Genomic DNA, 19,582 nt, shown 5'->3' with positions numbered 1-19,582 from the left:
TATATTAAAAATCTGGTCAGTTTCCATGTTATTCATGTTAGCTGTAAAGAAGCCTACAAATGCTGAGAGTGGAGTGGGTCTGTCAGGCACGTGACAAATGTGAGCTATGTTCTAGCACTCTAGTCTAATAGCTAAGTCCCTCAGATGGAGGTCATGTGTCTTAGGGATGCAGCTTTGAGCCACCAGAATATTGACAGTCCTGGTTTTTGAGGATGACCACATGTGTCCTCCTGCAGCTGTGGCATTCCTGCTTGTGGCCTTCTGAACCGTTGATGAGCCATATTAACAGTTGAACTTCTGGTATTGCATTCATCATATTGTTATATTGTTATTCACCTGACCTGGAGTTCTGGCTTTTCTAAGTTAATAAAGTTAGAATATAGTTAGTTTGTCTCTGACCTCCAGAGTACAAGTGGGAGTGCTCAGCTCAGATGAGCTGTGCTGTGCAACGACAATGCAGGTAGATCCTGACTGTGTCTCTCCCAGTCCCACACGGCTTTCCGATAGAAATGTGTGTGTCTGTGCGAGGCCTTATTTGTGTGTTGCTCTTCTTCATGTAAAAATGAGACTTATGTTTTGGATGAAAGTCTACGCTTTTCATCAATACTTGTGCCATTCTCTGAAAGAATTTTGAATGGACTAATCACTTTAGTGGAATTTGACCAGCAAGGAAAAATGTTTTAAAATACTGATTTCTGGACCGAGATGTAGTTGAGTTGGTGGAGCCCTTGTCTAGCATGCCCTAAGCCTTGGGCAGCATAAACATGGTGTGGCGGCTCATGCCTGTTACTTCTGCACTCATGGGGAAGAGTCAAGGGAGGAGACAGGGCTGCTACATACTGAGTTTTAGGCCAGTCTGGCCTACCTGAGATTCTGTGTTCAAAAAAAGATCATCCTGCCTGCTTAGTAAGTCTCTGGGTTTTGTTGTTGTTGTTGTTTGAACAAGTCTTTGTTATTTGTGAGTAAGTTCATGGATTTTAATTAAATTTGTTTAAATTTAGATACTATTTACATAAGATTTGACTGAATACTGCAGAAATAATATTCTTTAGCACAATTAAGTTGTCCAGGTCTGGGTTGTGTTGAGAGCTTATTCCATGTGTGGATGCAGTCCTTTCTCTTTTGTCACCTTTGTCACCTTGAAAGGGTGGTGACTTCTTTTCTCTGTGTTTCCATTCACAGCTGGTAAACTGTTATGTCTTTCTATTTATGAATGCATAGATTTCATGACAGTTTATATGGTTTAAATATTGGGAGAGGAATTCAGAATAATTCTGGGCCTATACTTGTTGAGGGGCAATATTAACTTTAATAGAAAAAAAAGTAATTAAGAGGGGAGAAGAGCAGACAAGTTAAACAGGCTAACTGTTCATTAAAAACTGAGAATTAGGTTTTTCTCATGATCAGAAAAGAGTCTTGGAAGTAGTTTATAGTTTGAAAATACTCTGCTATTTTATAGCATTAGTGGCTTGGATATCAAGGTTATGTTAAAAGCTTGATTCTCTACTTGGTATTAGTTTGTCTTGAGATGAGACCTCAGCCAGCTGTGCTGACAGTGCCAGTGACATGTCAGGCACTGCCATATGCAGACAATGATTACATTTCTTGCCTAACATTTAATTAAGCCTTAGGTATGTTTTTTCCTCTCTTAATTTATATATGACGTAATAAAACTTGTCATCAGAAAGACATTGTAATTGACCAAATCCTTTTTTCACTTGAAAGTTTTTCTGTCTTAGATCAAGTTATATTAGAGTCCAATTGGCCTGCTTTTTCCTTCTCAGGCCCAATAAATTATTTTATTTTTTAAATTAACCTTGATATGTGTGGGTGTTTGCCTACTGTGTGTCTGTGTGCCTGCCATGTGTCTGCACTGCTTGTGGAGGTCTCACTAGGGTGTCATAGCCCCTAGAACTGACACTATAGGTGGTTGTAAGCTGCCATGTGGGTGCTGGGCATAGAACCTGAATCTTTTGTAAGAACAACCAGTGCTTTTAATCACCAAGACATCTTTATAGCCCTCATAGTTTATTTCTTAAAAGATGCTCTTATAAGATTTCACTTGTATGTTTTTTCTGATAGATCTTTTCAGCTTAGAATCCAAGGCATACTATGTTAGAATATCTAGTTGTGCGAACAACTGAATGCGTGGCATTAGCAAACTCTAGGTCTTTCTGTAGCAAAGCTGGAATGACAAATGTCTTGAATTGATCCTAGGTTCTTTTTATCATCTTGCTTTCACTTCAGGAAATGTGTAATTTGCTTGATAAACATTGGCTGGTATAATACACTGGTATAATAAGTTCTTGGTATAGAAATAAATATATTGAATGGTATGTTTACTAGTAAAATTATGTTCAGTATATGAGAATAGAGTTGAGTGATTTTCCACAAATATATACGAATATATGAATTGTGTACTGTAGTGAACTAGTTAGAACTGACTAGGTAGACAAGATAAGGAAAGCCTTTTTAGACAGGAAGTTTTAGAACAAATGGGAATGGATAAGCTGTGTGTGGTTAACTGGCTGGTGTGTTAAGTATTGACCATATAAATCAACTCAGAAGGAGCAAACTTTACGTTGGATCATGGTTTCTCTCAACAGTAAGCTGTCTCCATTTCTGGCAGATACTGGTTGGGAACCTGTGAACAAAGCTGCTTTGGTCACAAGGCTCCGTGACATGGTTCCGTGACAATGGCTCATCTGCTGCCACGCCCGGTCAACTTGTGGTTGATCCCCAACACTTACATGGTTGAAGGAGAAAACTGATGCAGATTGTCCTCTAACCTTCATATACACACTGTGGTATGCACACACACACACACACACACACACACACACACACACACACACACTAAATAAGATGCTATAAAACTGAGAGAGAAAGAGTTGTGAGATGAAAGGCCAGAAGTTTTTGAGAAAGAGGATAGCTGCTCACCTCACTGTAGCATCTGGGGAGAAGATCCCTGACCGACATTTCTCCTTTTAGGGCATGGCCGCTGTGACCTAACAGATGCTACTAGCCCCACTTCCTACAGGCTTGACCCCCTTAGGGTACAGCACACTGTGACTAAGTCTTTTACGTGTGAGTCTGTAGGGAACATTTAAAATCCAAACAGCTGTCATGTCAGGGCTGTAGAGTAGATGGTAAAGAGCCCTTAGGTATAAGGTTGGAGAATTAGATTTCATCTAAAATAAAATATCTTTAGATAAGGCACTGAAACATCAATGATTTTGGAAGTAGCATAGGAACTGAAACAATAGGTTGGTACATACAAACACAAAGTTATATTCTGACAGTCTGTCATTCTGCTTCTCACACAGTGTCTTAGTAGTGTTACTCAGAGCTTGTGTAATGTGTTAAGAATCCAGATTGTGGGCCTGTAGACATAGCAGTTAAGAACACTGGCTGCTCTTCCAGAGGATTCGCTTTTGATTTCCAACACGCAAATGGTGGTTCACAAATCTCTAATTTGAATTCTACCAAATCCTACACCCCCTCCTGGCCCCTATAGGTACTGCGTGCACATGGTGAGGGCAGATGCTAGCAAAACACTAAGACGCATTATTTAAAAACAAACATTCCATGTGTATTCTTTTGTGATTGGGTTACCTCACTTAGGATGATATTTTCCAGATCAAACCATTTGCCTAAAAATTTTGTGAATTCATTGTTTCTAATTGCTGAGTAGTATTCCATTGTGTAAATATACCACATTTTCTGTATCCATTCCTCCTTTGAGGGGCATCTGAGTTCTTTCCAGCTTCTGGCTATTATAAATAAGGCTGCTATGAACATAATGGAGCATGTGTCTTTATTGCATGCCGGGGAATCCTTCGTGATCTAGCATGGAAAGGGAATATAAGGACAGAGAAAAAGGAGGGAGGTGATTGGAGAAGGGATGGAGAGAAGAAGGTTTATGGGACATATGGGGAGGGGGGATCCAGGAAAGGGGAAATCATTTGGAATGTAAACAAAGAATATAGAAAATAAAAATATTAAAAACAAACAAACAAACAAACAAATAAAAAACCCTAAATTTTGCCTGGCATGGTGGCATATGCTTTTAAAATCCCAGCATCCAGGAAGCAGAAGTAAACATATCTTTGTGAGTTCAAGGCCAGCTTGGTCTACATAGTGAGACTCAACATAGTGAGTTCCAGGCCAAGTAGGGCTATATAGTAAGAACTTGTCAAAAATGTGGGCATGGGGGGAGAGAAAGAGAGGGAAGAAAGATGAGAAGGGGAAGAGGAGAGAGGAAAAAAGAGGAGAGGAAAAAGAATAAATGTCTTTTAGCAGCATCATATATTAAACAATTATTCTTTTTTATATTTTATTTTTTGTGAGTCAGGATCTCATTCTGACTTACCTGGGACCTCACAGAAATTTGCCTTTACCTCCTAAGTACTGGGATTACAAGCATGCACCACCATTCTTAGATGCTGTATCATTTTTAAAATGTACACTGTGTACATGTATGCACACGTATGCATGCACATGCGTGCATGTGCCTGTGTTTAGATCTGTGGGTCTGTGTGTATGTATTTGCACAAATGTTCATAGCATATGTGTTGAGGTCCCAAGACAACTTGAAGGAGTCCCTCGTTTCACTATGTGCATCTCTATCTAGTCCTGCTATAGCACTTTTACAGTTTGCAATTCTGAAATTTCAAGTTGATCATTATCTCCATAAATACAGTAAGTATGTATTTTGAATTATCATGATCCAATAGAGAGAAGTGCTTTGAGTTGGAAAATATATAATAATCATGTAAAAAGATTATAGGTTACAGTAGCTAAACACTAGTTAATGAAACTTCTGACCACCTTACATACATTTAATTTTCTTCATATAAATTAATGTCTTTTGTAATTGCTAGGTGATTTTAGGGTGTGTGTGTGTGTGTGTGTATGCGTGCATTCACCATGGGTTCTGGGTCTGAGCTCCTATATTCTGTAAGAGCAGCAAGTGCTTTTAGCTGCTGAGCAGTATCTCTAGGCTTTTTCTTTTCTTTTTTTTTAAACAAAGGGGAAAGCGTATGAATCATAGAAATTATAACTGAATAAACTTATTACTAATTTTTTGCCAATTTCTAGGAATGGATTTCATAAAACTATAAATTTTTTTTTTAAAAATGCTCAAATGAAGAAATTCAAATGATTCTCCAAAGAATATATTAACATTATATCTCTTAATAGACTATCAGATTCAATGAATTAAAGGAACACTATAAAAAGGTTTTTAATTTAATAAAGTATAATGTGTTTTACACTATAATTTTGTATATCATGTATTGATACCTTGTTTAAAATTAGATTAAAGAAGTATACTTATAAGGCCAGACTTTCTTCTCTTGAAGTGTGTATATCTGTAGTAGTCAGAGTCACAAAAGCCTGAACTTTAAACCCTGCATTATATTAGAATCTCACTGTCCTCTTTAGAGAGCTCTTTTGAAGCACTACACTTGATTCTCTGTACCGTCTCATCATTTCCACCACTCAGCTAAGGTGTAGAAAGTCAGTTTTTCTGCTTGTAGATGATTCAGAGCGTAGGTAGATGCCACTGAGGGAGGTGAGACAAGGGCCTGAGACCACCCCAGCTCACTCGAGAGTGTTTCTGTCCTCCTTTCTCCTGACACATTTTGGTACTTTTTATATAAATTCATAATTTAAGCAGTACTAGGAAATAAGAGGGGATTTTATTTGTTTTCTTCATATTTTAGATCCCTAACAATGCCCTTAATAAAACAGCTTTAATAATACATAATGAAAATTAGGAAAATCTCTACTTCTATCCTTATTTGCTCTAGGAGTATGAAGCACGAACAGGGAGGACCTGTAAAGTACCACCTCAGTCTTCAAGACGTAAGAATTTTGAGTTTGAGCCACTTTCTACCACTGCCCTGATTCTTGAGGACCGACCATCGTAAGTACTTAGTGATCTTTAGGTACATAACTTTACTTAAACCTAGATTTAATTGTTTTTACTATTTCAGTTAAAATAGAGTTTAAATATAGAATGAGATTTATTTTTTTTGTTTGAGATAGAATCTCATTTAACCCATGTATCTTGCTGCTGTTCTTCCCAGTGTTAGAATAATAGACGTGCTTTGCCATGTATCCTAAAACAAACAAGGAAAAACATACTGATGTTCAGGCTTTAGCTGTACAGTCTCCCTATGTAGCTGTGGTTGTCCTGGATCTCAGTATGTAGACCATGTTGGTCTCACATTCATAGAGATCTTCCGCCTTGTGCCTCCTGAGTGCTGGAATTAAAGGTATGCACCATCACAACCAGCCATTATAAAATAAAATCTTTATTCTTTCCAGGAATGGTGATGCATACCTGTAGTCCCTTTTATCCAGGAGGCTGAGGTAGGAGCATCAATCGAAAAGACAAATTTGTGGTCAGACTGGAAAATACACACGCACACACACACACACACACACACACACACACACACACACACACACACACACAGAGAGAGAGAAGAGAGAGAGAGAGAGAGAGAGAGAGAGAGAGAGAGAGAGAGAGATTTTAATCTTAGAACTGTACTACCACCACTAAACCCAGCATGTTTTTTGTTTCTATTTCAACACAGTATTCTTTATTTTATGACAAGTATTGTTTGGGAGCATTATTTTGGTTTTGATGTTTAATATGTATTTAAGATATACATGTCTTTGCCTTTTATATCATGTAACTACTGAATTTCAACCAGATGGAGAGATGGCTTAGTGGTTAAGAGCACTGGCTGCTATTTGAGAGGACCCAGGTTGAATACCCAGTACCCACGGGAGCTCAGAATATCTGTAACTAGTTCTAAGTCATCTTCTGGCCTCTGCGGGCACCAAACACGTGCACAGGCACACATGCAGTTAAAATGCCTATGCACAAAATAATAATGTCATTTTTAAAAATTAGGGGTTGGAATACATTTAGTGATAGAATTCTTATTTAGAATGTGCAAGGCCCTGCCTGGGTTTAATCCCCAGCAAGAATCTATTGTTTAATGGCAGAAAAACATCTTAAATTCTTCCCATCTCTGCCAATTTTTTTTGAAGTGTCCAAAATGCTGCTATTATTCAGACTTTTTTTTTTCAGAAAAAAATACACACTTAGTAGAACAATACTATTTGTTTCTTAATCTCTTTTCCTTTCCTGAGTCTCCTGGGTATGTTTTTGTTGTTGATAATTTTGTTTTTCTGTTTTTTTCCTTTTCTCTAGCATTTGGCCATTTTGCTGGTCTGCATCTGTTACATTGTTGAACATAGAGAATCTGAAGTTAAGCAAAATAGAATGTTTTGCAGATGTTTTCAAAGAAGAAGAAGGGCTGGACTTATAAGACAGACCATTTAAGACTAAAAAGTTGTGGCTCTTGTACAACTTTTTTTTCTTAGTTAAGGTTTTATTGCTGTGAAGAAACACCGTAACCATGATAACCCCTATAAAGAAAACCTTTTAATTGGGGTTGTCTTACACTTAGGTTTAATCTATTATCATCATGGCAAGAAGCATGGTACTATGCAGGCAGACATGGTGCTGGAGAGCTGAGATTTCCACATCCAGATCAAAAGCAGCAGGAAGAGAGCCCTCAAACAACTTTCTAATTGGATAGATTTGAGTCTAAGAATGACCTGTACGTGACATATGATTACCCATTGATATCCATAGTTGGTTGGGCTGATCCATTTGTCCAGGTGGATGTCTTTCACCCCTTTACATGTTTATTAAAGGGTTCCTGAAGGAATGCCACTGGCAAGGAAGCAGATTGCAGAGGGAGAGATAAGAACGGAAACTCAGGCCAGTGCCATTTGTGTGGGCACTAGGCTAAGACCTCTAGAGACTGACCCTCTGGTTTATTTTCCTTATACATTTAAACATGGAATTCATGACCTTTACAATAAGAATGAATTCTATTGGCTGATAAACAGAGCTCAGGTCTAGGGCCTAGAGACAGATCTGTGGTAAGCATAAGGATAGATGCTGTTGGAGGATGCACAAGTACATGAGGCTTATTTCCTAGAGAGATGCTTGGTTCACTTGAGAGCTAAAGTTCAGGATTAGGGCGTGTTCAGGATATCTGGGGATTCCAGAAGGCTGGCTCATAGAAGAACAAAGACCGTCAGGTTTTCACTCTGACATTCTAGGTGATTAGGTGTTATTCATTTCTTTCCACTGAAGAAAACAGACCCATGTGATTGACAGTCCTGGTTTCTGCAGTGCTTATTATTAGCTGTGCTTTCTACACACGCGTCCTTCCTAAGTCAGTGTGCTTGGTTGAAGACGGTGACCTTCCCACCTTTTTTTTTTTTTAAGATATATTCTTTATTTGCATTTCAAATGTTGTCCCCTTTCCTGGTTCCCCCTTCCCCTGAAAATCCCATAAGCCATCTCCCCTTCCCTAATCAACCCTCCCCTACTTCCCTGTCCTGGTATTCCTCTACACTACGGCACCAAGTCTTTCTAAGACCAAGGGCCTCTCCTCCCTTTGGTGTCTAACAAGACCATCCTCTGCTGCCTATGTGTCTGGAGCCATGTGTAACTCCATGTGTACTCTTTGGTTGATGGTTTTGTCCGTGGTGGCTCTGGGAGTATTGGGTGTTGTTCCAGTTCATATTATTGTTCCTCCTGTGGTGCTGCAAACTCCTTCGGCTCCTTGGGCCCTTTCTCTAGCTCCTCCATTGGGGACCCTGTGCTCAGTTCAATGGCTGGCTGAGAATGGCCCTCTCTGTATTTCTCATGCTCTAGCAGAGCCTCCCAGGTGACAGCTATATCGGGCTCCAGTCAGCAAGCACTTGTGGACATTGATAATAGTGTCTGGGTTTTGTAACTGTATATGGGATGGATCCCTGGGTGGGGGAGTCTCTGGATATCTTCTAGTAACTTCTTTAACAACTTCAAACACAGCTTCTTTGAGACAGGGTCTCGCCACGTGGCTCAAGCTGACTTAGAATTTGAAATATCTCTGGCTTAGTTTCTTAGTGCTGAGGCTGCTTGTGCATCAATACCAACCTGAATAGAAATTCTGACAGATGCTTGTGGAAGGTGCCTGTGGTGGTGTGAAGAATGGCCCCAGAGGCTCTGATCTACTGCTAAGCAGAGACACTATGACCAAGGCAGCTTTTATTAAAAGTAAGCATTTAATTGAGGCTTTGCTTACAGTTTCAGAGGTTTAGTCTATTGTCATCATGGCAGGAAGCATGGCGGCATGCAGGCATCCATGGTGCTGGAGAAGCTGAGAGTTCTACATTCAGACCTGCAGGCAGGAGAAAGAAACATTAGGATTAGCTTGTACTTTCTGAAATCCAAAGCCCATTCCCAGTGACACACTTCCTCCTCCGACAAGGTCATGCCTGCTCCACAAAGGCCACACCTCCAAATCCCTGTCAAGTAAATCCAGTCCCTAATAACCAGGCCTTCAAAGCAGAGCCTGTGGAGCCAGCCACATTCAGTTCATCACTCATTGGTGGCCTTGCTAGAAGAAGTATGTCCCAGGGGGTATGACGCCAGGCACTGCCAGTCTGTCTCTCTCTCCTTCCATCCCTCCCTCCCCTCCCTCCCCCTGCTTCTCTTGCCCTGGTCTTATGTATCAGGATGTAGGTCTCAGCTATGGCCTCAGTGCCATGTACATCACCATGTTCCCTGCTGTGAGGATGACAGCCTAACCTCTGAAACTGTAAGCCAGCTCCAATTAAATGTCTTTTTTAAAAAGTAAGAGTTGCCTTGGTCATAGTGTTTCTTTATAGCATACAACACTAAGATAGTGACACAGCAAAATACAGGTTTTAATGTACCCTTTTGAAAGCAACAAATGTTCACCCCGTGCAGTGGTTTTAATATATACTTTTAGGTATCCATTAATAGTTTCTTGAGTTGATTCTCTAATTTGCATTTCTGTAAGAGGTAAGAATCATATCTTGAGTCCATCTCTCTTACCTCCCTCAAGACTGGTAAATCCTTTTGTTTCCAAACTTCTTTTTTTGTGTGTATGAGTGTTTTACCTGACTGTGTGTCTTGGTCATGTAAATGCCTGGCTCCTGTAAAAGCCAGAGAGAGCATCAGATACCTTATGTCTGGAGTTACACGTCATTGTGATGCCATGTGGGCACTGGAAATTGAACCCTGGTCCTCTGGAAGAGCCAGTGCTCTTAGCCACAGAGCCACTTCTTCAGCCACCCCCACCCCCACCCCCGTGATTTCTTCATACAGATACAAAAATTACTGAATTTTTAGAAAAAGTAAATACCTTAATTTTCTATGTAGGTATGGATTTTTTGTATTTTATTTACAGCATATAGTTACCTAGCAGTTACAGTGCTGAGCTCTCTCCTCTCCTTCAAAATGTCTTCAAAATTCAAAATGATTGCTGAGCATGACGACACTCAGACAGAGGTAGGCTGGTCTCTCTCAGTTCAAGGCCAGCTTGCTCTCTACAGAGAAATTCCATTGAGGCCCTGACTCAAAATAAAATAACAACAGAGACTGATAGGATATTTACTATATGGTTGATTCTACTTTGTATTTTAATAGTTGAATACCTATTATACATTTTGTGTTTGATTAATTGAAGAAGTCAGCGCCAGAATTTAGAATTGAGTAGTAAGTCAATTACACATTGTTTTAAAAGTTTGTATCTAATATTTATTTTGAACAGTCGTTTTTAAAGCACTAAAACTTCAATGAAAAAGTATAATTTAAAATCATCTGCAAACACAGTTTTCTAAATGTGTGTAAGTGGCAGGTTTAAAGTACTAGAATACTTTGCCAGTCTCTGTCCCCAGGTCCCAGCATGGACTACCATGCGCTCTCGCCAACTTCCGTGTGTTGTCTTTTTCCTTCTGCTGGATGCCCTGTGATGTCTCTCAGTGTTGGCATGTCGGCAGTAACTATTCAGGGTTTCCACTTCTCCTCTCCTCCATTGGACTGTATGCGGTGCTAGGTGTGCTTTTCTCCCTTGGCCTTTGTCTTTGCTTGTGGAGTTTTTTTTTTTTTTGTTAAAGATTTATTTATTTATTATATGTAACTATACTGTAGCTGTCTTCAGACACACCAGAAGAGGACATCAGATCCCTTTACAGATAGTTGTGAGCCACCATGTGGTTGCTGGGAACTGAACTCAGGACCTCTGGAAGAGCAGCCAGCGCTCTTAACCACTGAGCCCTCTCTCCAGCCCTTGTGTGTACTTTTCTAATTACTAAACTTTTAGATGGTTTCTTTGTTGTTGTTTTGCTGGTTTTTTGTTTGTTTGTTTGTTTAAGACAAGGTTTTACTGTGTAGTCTTGGCTGTCCTAGAACTCACTTTGTAGACCAGGCTGGCCTCGAACTCAGAAATCTGCCTGCCTCTGCCTCCCAAGTGCTGGGATTAAAGGTGTGCACCACCATTTTTAATGTTTTAAGATTTATCTTTATGTGTTTGGATATTTTGTCTCTGTGTATATGTATGTGTACCACACGTGTGCTGATAACTGTAGAGGTCAGAGAAATGCATTGGATCCTTTGGAACTGGAGTTAACAGGTAAGTTGTGAGCTACTGTTTGGATGCTGGGAATTGAACCCAGGTCCTATGCAAGAGCAACAAGTGCTTTTTAACTGCTGAGCTATATCTCTACCTCCCGTGGTTTTTGTTTAAGTTTAAATTTAAGGTCACTGACATTTTTTCTTCAATATGTAATCTGGAAATTTTACTTTATATGTTTCTACAGTTAGAAATTATCTTTTTCATCTATGAATGTCTTATTTGGGTGCTAGAGGTGTGTCTCAGAGGCCAGCATCTGCTATCAGTGAGGCTCAGGATTCTCTCTGAAATAGAAAGGAACAGAAGGAAGTTTCCTTTGGTTCTTGAGTTTCTTAGCATGTGTGTAATTTTTTTTTTGTGTGTGTGTATGTATGTGTGTTATATTTATAAAAGCATTTTTTGTTTTGTTTTTTGGATTTGTTTTTTTTTTTTTTTCCCCTGAGACAGGGTTTCTCTGTGTAGCCCTGGCTGTCCTGGAGCTGACTCTGTAGACCTGGCTGGCCTCCAACTCAGAAATCCACCTGCCTCTGCCTCCCAGAGTGCTGGGATTACAGGCGTGTGCCACCACCACTGCCCGGCTCTAAAAGCATTTTAAGTCAGATGTAATGGCACACACTTTAATCCCAGTAGTTGGGAGGCAGAAGCAAGTGGGTCTCAGTGAGTTTGAGGCAAGTCAGACATAGTAGAGACCCTGTCTTTAAAACAATGCAAGGCAAAACAAAACAAAATGAAAAAAACCCTAAATCCCCAAAAGACAAAAACAAGCAAGCACACAAAAAAGCTATTTCTCATCGTTTTGTTATAGAATTTTGTTTTCAGTGGCCTTTCTGTGGGTAGGCTTTTCTCTTCCCAAGTGCTGTGCTGTGCTTCTCTTTTAACTTCTGTAAGTTAACAGACACTGTACGTTGCACAATTGTGTAGTAGGCCTTTTGTATTCTTTTAAGGTTTTTTTTTTTTTTTTTCTGATAGCAATTGTTTGGAATTGGCCTGATCCTCTTTTTGTTTAAAAAAAAAAGTCTTTAATTTTTAATTGTGCATATGCATGTGTGTCTGTACTTGGGTATGTGAATGAGGACAGGTGTCCCTAGACTCCAGAAGAAGGTGTCCTATTCCCAGGGGCTAGAGTCACAGACATGGAGGCTAGGACCTGAACTTGAGCAGGAAGTATTCTTGACACGAAGCCATTTTTCTAGCCTTGGCTTGTGCTTTTCATCTTCCTTTTGTTAGAGCATCTCCAGAATAACTTTTAGTCTAGGGCTAACTGTTTTTCATACTGAGTTCCTGCCTTTCTAAGAACTTGGTACTTTGAAAATGTTCTCAATGTTCTTTCTGATGGTTCTTTCCTTGGCCGTGATTTAATTACTCACCCAGGATTTATGAGGGAATCTTTGTAGGAGCCTTCTATTTGTTCTAGCCATAGATCCCCAACTCTTGTCTACTCAACTCAGAGATATTGGAGGATTGGTGGCATCATTTTATGCATTCCCTTTACTGCTGAGACCTGGAAACTCCAGACAGTAACACCAGCAGTTTCCTTATGAAGATCACTGTCCTTTACTGCTGGTCGTGCATTGCCTGAGAACTGCTATGTAGTGTATCTTCTAATTGTGGAAGACAAGAGGGTAAACCTTTCCTTTATGGCCTAAACAGAATTCTCAGACTTGATTCCTTCTTGCTACCACATCCTGGCATAATTTGGTTAATTTGAAAAGAGAACAGGTGCTGGAACATAGAATTTGAATATTTATCAGTCACACACCTGTTTACTGTAATTGTGTGTACTCCCATATCCTCTTGTGTAGGCATCTGTGTGCCATGGCATATGTGTAGAGCTCACAGGTCCGTTTTCAGGACTCCGTTCTCTCCTTCCGTTGTGTGTTCTGGGGATTGAACTCAGGCTGCCTGGCTGAAGTGGTGAGCCTTTGACTCACTGAGCCAGCTCACCAGCCAGCCCTACAAATGTATTCCTTTTTGAATTTTTATATATCTAATTACAGACTCTGTAAAGCCATTTACTGGATAAAGAAAAAATACAATATATATATATATATATGGGATTAACTGTCAAACTTGTAGGGAGAATGTTATTTTAAAATTCTAATAAGAGGAAACCAGTTTGATAGTTTGTTACAAAGGTATTTATCACCAAACTAAAAATTCTACTTCTCAGTATTTACTTAAGAGAAGTGAAAATAGATGCCAAAAAGAATTGACATTAGTTCTTCATGCTAATTTTATTCATAAAAGTTCCATACTGGAACCAACCACCCAAATATCCATCTATATGGATAAATAGATGGAATACTTTTCATAAGTTAAAAGGAAAACTTTATATACATCACAGACAGTTTAAAGCTAGATTGAACAAAAGGAGAATTAGATATAAAGTCAAGCATGGTGACACACCTTCAATCCTAGTGTTCAGGAGGCAGGGTCAGGAGGATGGAGAGTGTGAGGCAGACCCGTGCAAATAGGAGCTTGACATGAGAAATGTTAGCTGGGTGGATCTCTGTGAGTTCAAGGCCAGCCTGGTCTATGAGCTGCAGGACAGCCATGGCTGCACAGAGAAACCCTGACATAAAAAAATAAAACAACAAAAAAGGAAATTGTACTAGTATGTAGTAATTGAAATCAAAGATGGGATTTTATAAGATGAGATGTAGATTCAATATTGGGCATATAAAAGTTTTGAGGAAATTTTGTATATATCTTGCTTAGAATGTTGCATGGATTACATATTTGTCAAAAATCAAACCATTCAATTCTTTTTTTTTAAGACTTAAATGAAAGATTTATTTGTGTGAATGTTTGCCTGCATGTTTACATGTTCACGAAGTGTGCGCAGGTACCCATCAAAGCCAGAAGAAGGCACTGGATCCCTGGGGACTGTAATTATAGATGAACCACTGCATGGCTGCTGGAGGCTGAGTCCCAGTCTTCTGTAGAGCAGCCACTGTTCCAAACTGCTGAGCCGTTTCTCCCGTTCGCCGTCTGTTATTTATTTACTTGTTTATGTTTTGTTTTATTCTGTTTTACTTCCCTCGCTGTGTAGCTCTGGGTGTTCTGGAACTCACTGTGTAGACACTTCACAGAGACCCATCTGCCTGCTTCTTACCTGCCTAGTGCTAGGATTAGGACATGTTCCACTGTGTCTGGCTCCCATGCTATGATTTTTAAAACAATTTTTAATTTTTCTTTTAGAGATAGGGACTCTTGCTATAATCCAGGCTGGTCAGGAAAAAAGTTTAGGCTCAGTGGATAAACCATTAAGTTTGAAAACCAGAATTCTGTCTCTGGGACCATATAGCAGAAGTCAAGAAGCAGTACCTGCAAGTTGCTCTTTGACCTCCATGACCTCCATGTGCAGGCCTCTTCCCAGACCCCTTCACCTTTTAGAAATAACTGTGGGGCTGAGAGATCAGGGAGCAAGTGCTGTTCTTTCTGAGGACCTAGGTTCACTTCTCGGCACCCACACAGGCAGCTTATCTCCATGCTTAACTCCAGCCTCAGGTGATCCGGCACCTTCTGGCTCTGCAAGCACCTGCACACACTGGACGTAAATACTAAACTCACGGGGCTGGAGAGATGGCTCAGTGGTTAAGAGCACTGACTGCTCTTCCAGAGGTCCTGAGTTCAATTCCCAGAACCCACATGAAGGCTTACAACCAGCTGTAATGGGATCTAATGCTTTCTTCTGGTGTGTATGAAGAGAGCCACAGTGTGTGTGTGTGTGTGTGTGTGTGTGTGTGTGTGTGTGTGTGTACATATATATAATCTTTAAAAAATACTTAAACTCATATATATATATATATATATATATATGCACGCAGTATATGCTTAAATATATAAACATAAACTATATATGTATATACATACAATCAATATTAGGAATCTGAATTGTGAGTTTGCATTGAAATGCAGAGTTGTTTTAAGCTTCATGTACCTTTTCTTTGTTGCTGGAGAGAGGAGACCAGGGCGACTTCATCCTGAGTGCTGGGATTAAAGGTCTGAGCCACTGTGTCTGCTCATTCACATTTTCTCTGAAAGTAACTTTAGTGTAGCAACATTTTTTGTAACTGGTTCCAAGAAGGTAGTAAATTTAAGAGTTGTCTAAATTTTTAATTTCTTTTTCTACAACAGGAATCTTCCTGCGAAGTCTGTGGAAGAAGCTTTGCGTCACCGTCAAGAGTATGATGAGATGGTGGCAGAAGCTAAAAAACGAGGTATATTGGAATTACAGCGTGAAGTTAATTTACAGATTTTAACTTTTCATTTTATTAAGATAATTCTTAGCTGGGCGTGGTGGCGCACGCCTGTAATCCCAGCACTTGGGAGGCAGAGACAGGCGGATTTCTGAGTTTGAGGCCAGCCTGGTTTACAGAGTGAGTTCCAGGAGCTACACAGAGAAAGCCTGTCTTGGAAAACCGAGAAAAAAAAAAAAAAGGAAAAAAAAAGAGTATTCTTACTTTTTCTCCAGCGTTTTTTAAAAATTAGGATTATTTTAGGGTTTGGTGTTTGTTTTAGTGTAGGCTTTTTGTTTTTAATTTTTGAGTCAGACTCTTATTATGAAGCTCTTCTGTCCTTGAGCTCATCATAAATTTCAGGACTCAGCTTCTCTAGTCCCAGACGTACTTTGTATTTTCTTTTCCTTTCCATGTAAGAGGACTATAAAGATGTACATTGCTACATTATAGAGTGGAAGTCTTTGGACTTTGAGTGGGATTTAGTTGTTTATTATCAGAGACTGTGTGCTATTTTATTTTTAATAAATGTACATTTCCTTTAAAAAAATAAAGATGTTATTTGTGAGCCTTATTCCTGTTACTTCATTTTTAGATTGTTTAGACTTTAGGTCTTCTACATTTAATAGTCTTCATGTAATAACAGTCACTCTTCTGGTGTTACTTATAGTTTTCTAATTTACTGTGAAAATATAGTTTGAGGGCTGGAGAGATGGCTCAGCAGTTAAGAGCACTGACTGCTCTTCCAGAGGTCCTGAGTTCAATTCCCAGCAACCACATGGTGGCTCACAACCATCTGTAATGGGATCTGATGCCCTCTTCTGGTATGCCTGAGGATAGCGACAGTATACTCATATATACAAAATAAATAAATAAATCTTAAAAAAAAAAGAAAATATAGTTTGAAGCTAAATTTTGCTTTTATAATTTGTATAGTCTATCTAAAATTTTAGTGCAGTCATTGAGTTAGGTTTATAAGTACTCTCATTAGTACAAATCATATTTTTATTCATTCTCTTTTCCTTCTATCCTCCCGCCAAATACATATAAGTTTACTTTAACAGTATATAGAATGTGTGTTGACCATCATTAGTTTAGGATAATTACTCATTTTTGTAAATATGTATTTCTAATATATTTTTGAAATATTTATTTTGTATATATTTTAAGACAAAATTTATTTACTTTTTTCTTTGACTTAAGTGAATGGAGTATGTTATAGTAGCCAGTTCTGCTTTATGCTACTATAAAGACACTAAGTAACATTGTGTCTTTAATGTTATGGTAAATATGAGGTATATAAGCCCAGGTACAGGCCAGCATGGTCTACAGAGTAAGTTCTACAAAGAGTAAGGGCTACATAGGTTTTGAAAAAACAAACAAAGCAAACAAAAAACCAACTAAACCGGTTTTGAAAAAAAAAAAGGAAAAGAACAAAAATATTTTTAATATAGCTAGAAAGCTTTTATTTTCTATCTTAATATTTTATTTATTTTATCATTTGGCTAATATTTATTGAGAAGTAGACAGCTCATGGTATAATAGAAATAATAATAAATAATAATAAATTAACAATCCCATGGTTTTAGTCTTAATCCAATGTTCTGTGATTTCTGACTGTGGTCCTCTGAATAGGCCCATGGCGTTTCCTTAGCTATAAAGCTGGAAGTAGATGACTAGATTAGGTTTTTAACCTCTTGTTTAATGCTTGCTGCTTTCTTAAAGACATCTTACATGCACTCTAGATACATAAAACATCAATGTGCAGCCAGTGCTTGGCTTCTTGTTTGCCCCTTGAATCAATTTCAGAGCCACACATGAAACACAAACTTTGGCTAGCTAATCTACAATTTCTTGCTGGTTTTAAATTTTTTTTTATAACCCTTTGCTTGTTTGTTTGGTTTGGTTTGATTTTTTTTTTTTTTTAAACAGTTTCTCTGTGTAGCCCTTGCTGTCCTGGGACTCACTCTGTAGACCATGCTGGCCTTGAACTCTCAGAGATCAACCTGCTTCTGCCTCCTGAGTGCTCAGATTAAAGATCATCACCTGGTTTTATAACTTTTGATAAATATCCCACTTTTCTTTGTGTTTGAGGAAGCTTTTGTCCCAAAATTGTGACCTCTAAATTCAGAGGTATGTCATTTTTGTTTGTTGAGAACATTTTGTTTTGACCTAATTAGTAAAATAAAAATCATGCTAAAAGGTGTTTATATAGTAATAGTGTCATTGGCAAAATAATTTTAAATACCATATTATGTTGAGATTAACAATCCATTGTATGAAAATGACAGTTGGTTAGTTGCCTGCAATTTTTTAATGCAATTATTTCATCAACAGATTTCATTTTGTAGATGAAGTAAACAACCAGCTAGGCATGGTACACACCTGCATTTTGTGTGATATGGCCAGCTAGGCATGGTGTACACACCTGCATTTTGTGTGATATGGCCAGCTAGGCATGGTGTACACACCTGCATTTCTTGTGGTATGGCCAGCTAGGCACGGTGTACACACCTGTACTCCGTGTGGTATGGCCAGCTAGGCATGGTGTACACACCTGCACTCCCAGCCCTGGGCGGCAGTGGTAGGAGGAATTTGAAGTACACATGAGGACAATCTGGTGTACATAATGACTTCCAGGCTATCCTAGAAGAGACCCTGCCTTAACTTACATCCTGGGGAGAGTGCCTGTCTAGTGTAGGCAAAGTCCCGGCTTAGAGCCTCAGTATTCTGTAAACCAGGGGTGGTGGCACCCCTTAATCCCAGCATTTGAGAGGTGGAAGCAGGGCTATCAGGAGTTCAGAGTTAGTCTAGCTTCATAACAAGTTTGAAGCCAGCCTGGGATGCTTGAGACTGTCTCAAAAAATGAAGAGCTATAAAAGAGATACAAAATAAAGAAATATAAAAGAGAAAAAGAGAAGATGTATAATCTTGTCTCGATTAAAACAAAGCAAAAAACAAAAACAACTAGAACGAAAGAACATAGCAATTTACTGGCCATTTTTTAAAATTGGTTTTTGCCCTTTATCCCATTACTTTTATAAGAGAGAAGATACTTTAAAATGATGTTAGGCAAGGCTTTGCTTTTCTTCTTTTTGTTCCCCTTTCTTTCTCTTTACTGTCAGAAGATCCTTCTTGAATCCTTATAGACTTAAGGTACAAAAGGAAGGGATTTTGGTGTACCTCATTTGTATTGAAATAATTCTTACTTGTTTAAAACAGAAATTAAAGAAGCACATAAAAGAAAAAGAATAATGAAAGAGCGATTTAAGCAGGAAGAAAGCATCGCAAGTGCAGTGGTAATTTGGATCAATGAAATACTGCCCCACTGGGAGGAAATGTAAGTAAGCCGGCGTCTCCAGAAGCCTGGTGTGCCTCCAAATAGTTCATCGCTCCCACGTCTGTATTGTCTCTTCTCAGCGTGCGCCTTATGCTGTAACTAAATTATTCTATTAACCATTGCCTGAAACTCATGGGTTTTTTTCTGTACTTTCATGAGCTCCTGTCTCTAATGCATACTTTTCTTACTGACTATCCTCTGTGCTGTCAACATCTTACCTGCTCTCTGAAACGCATGCAGTGACTCAAGAAACCTTTACTCTTCTAAATTGCCATTTTTCCTAAATCTAATACAACACTAATTGTAAAACATTCATTACTGGAAGAAGTCATTACATAGAGAGATATAAGGTACATTTATCAGATGTTAAAGGTGTTTCTAAAGTTGAATATGGTTACATGCTTGTAATCCCAGAAATCTGGAAGCTGAGATGGAGGAATTCAGTACCAGTCTGATTAATATAATGTGTTCCAGATCAG

The 19,582-nt window shown here is 38.9% G+C and overlaps 1 protein-coding gene and 1 long non-coding RNA gene across 4 annotated transcripts in view; one reads left to right on the top strand and one right to left on the bottom strand.

Annotated features, from left to right (window-relative positions):
- Tbc1d12 (TBC1 domain family member 12) overlaps positions 1–19,582 on the top strand; it is an 87,701-nt gene that overhangs the window by 38,723 nt on the left and 29,396 nt on the right. For all 3 annotated transcript variants that reach the window (XM_052186428.1, XM_052186419.1, XM_052186435.1), the window contains exons 3-5: positions 5,814–5,929; positions 15,663–15,745; positions 18,986–19,103. In XM_052186428.1, the coding sequence (XP_052042388.1) occupies positions 5,814–5,929; positions 15,663–15,745; positions 18,986–19,103 (317 nt within the window). The remainder of the gene's footprint in view (positions 1–5,813; positions 5,930–15,662; positions 15,746–18,985; positions 19,104–19,582) is intronic.
- Positions 9,164–19,582, bottom strand: part of LOC127687634 (uncharacterized) — a 40,049-nt gene continuing 29,630 nt past the window's right edge. The window contains exon 3 of the long non-coding RNA XR_007978440.1: positions 9,164–9,263. This is a non-coding gene — a long non-coding RNA (uncharacterized LOC127687634). The remainder of the gene's footprint in view (positions 9,264–19,582) is intronic.

The sequence above is a fragment of the Apodemus sylvaticus genome, chromosome 1, assembly GCF_947179515.1.
Source record: "Apodemus sylvaticus chromosome 1, mApoSyl1.1, whole genome shotgun sequence".
Taxonomy (NCBI): Eukaryota; Metazoa; Chordata; class Mammalia; order Rodentia; family Muridae; genus Apodemus; species Apodemus sylvaticus.
Note: the sequence above shows the minus strand (reverse complement) of the source record. Positions and strands in the feature narration are given on the sequence as shown.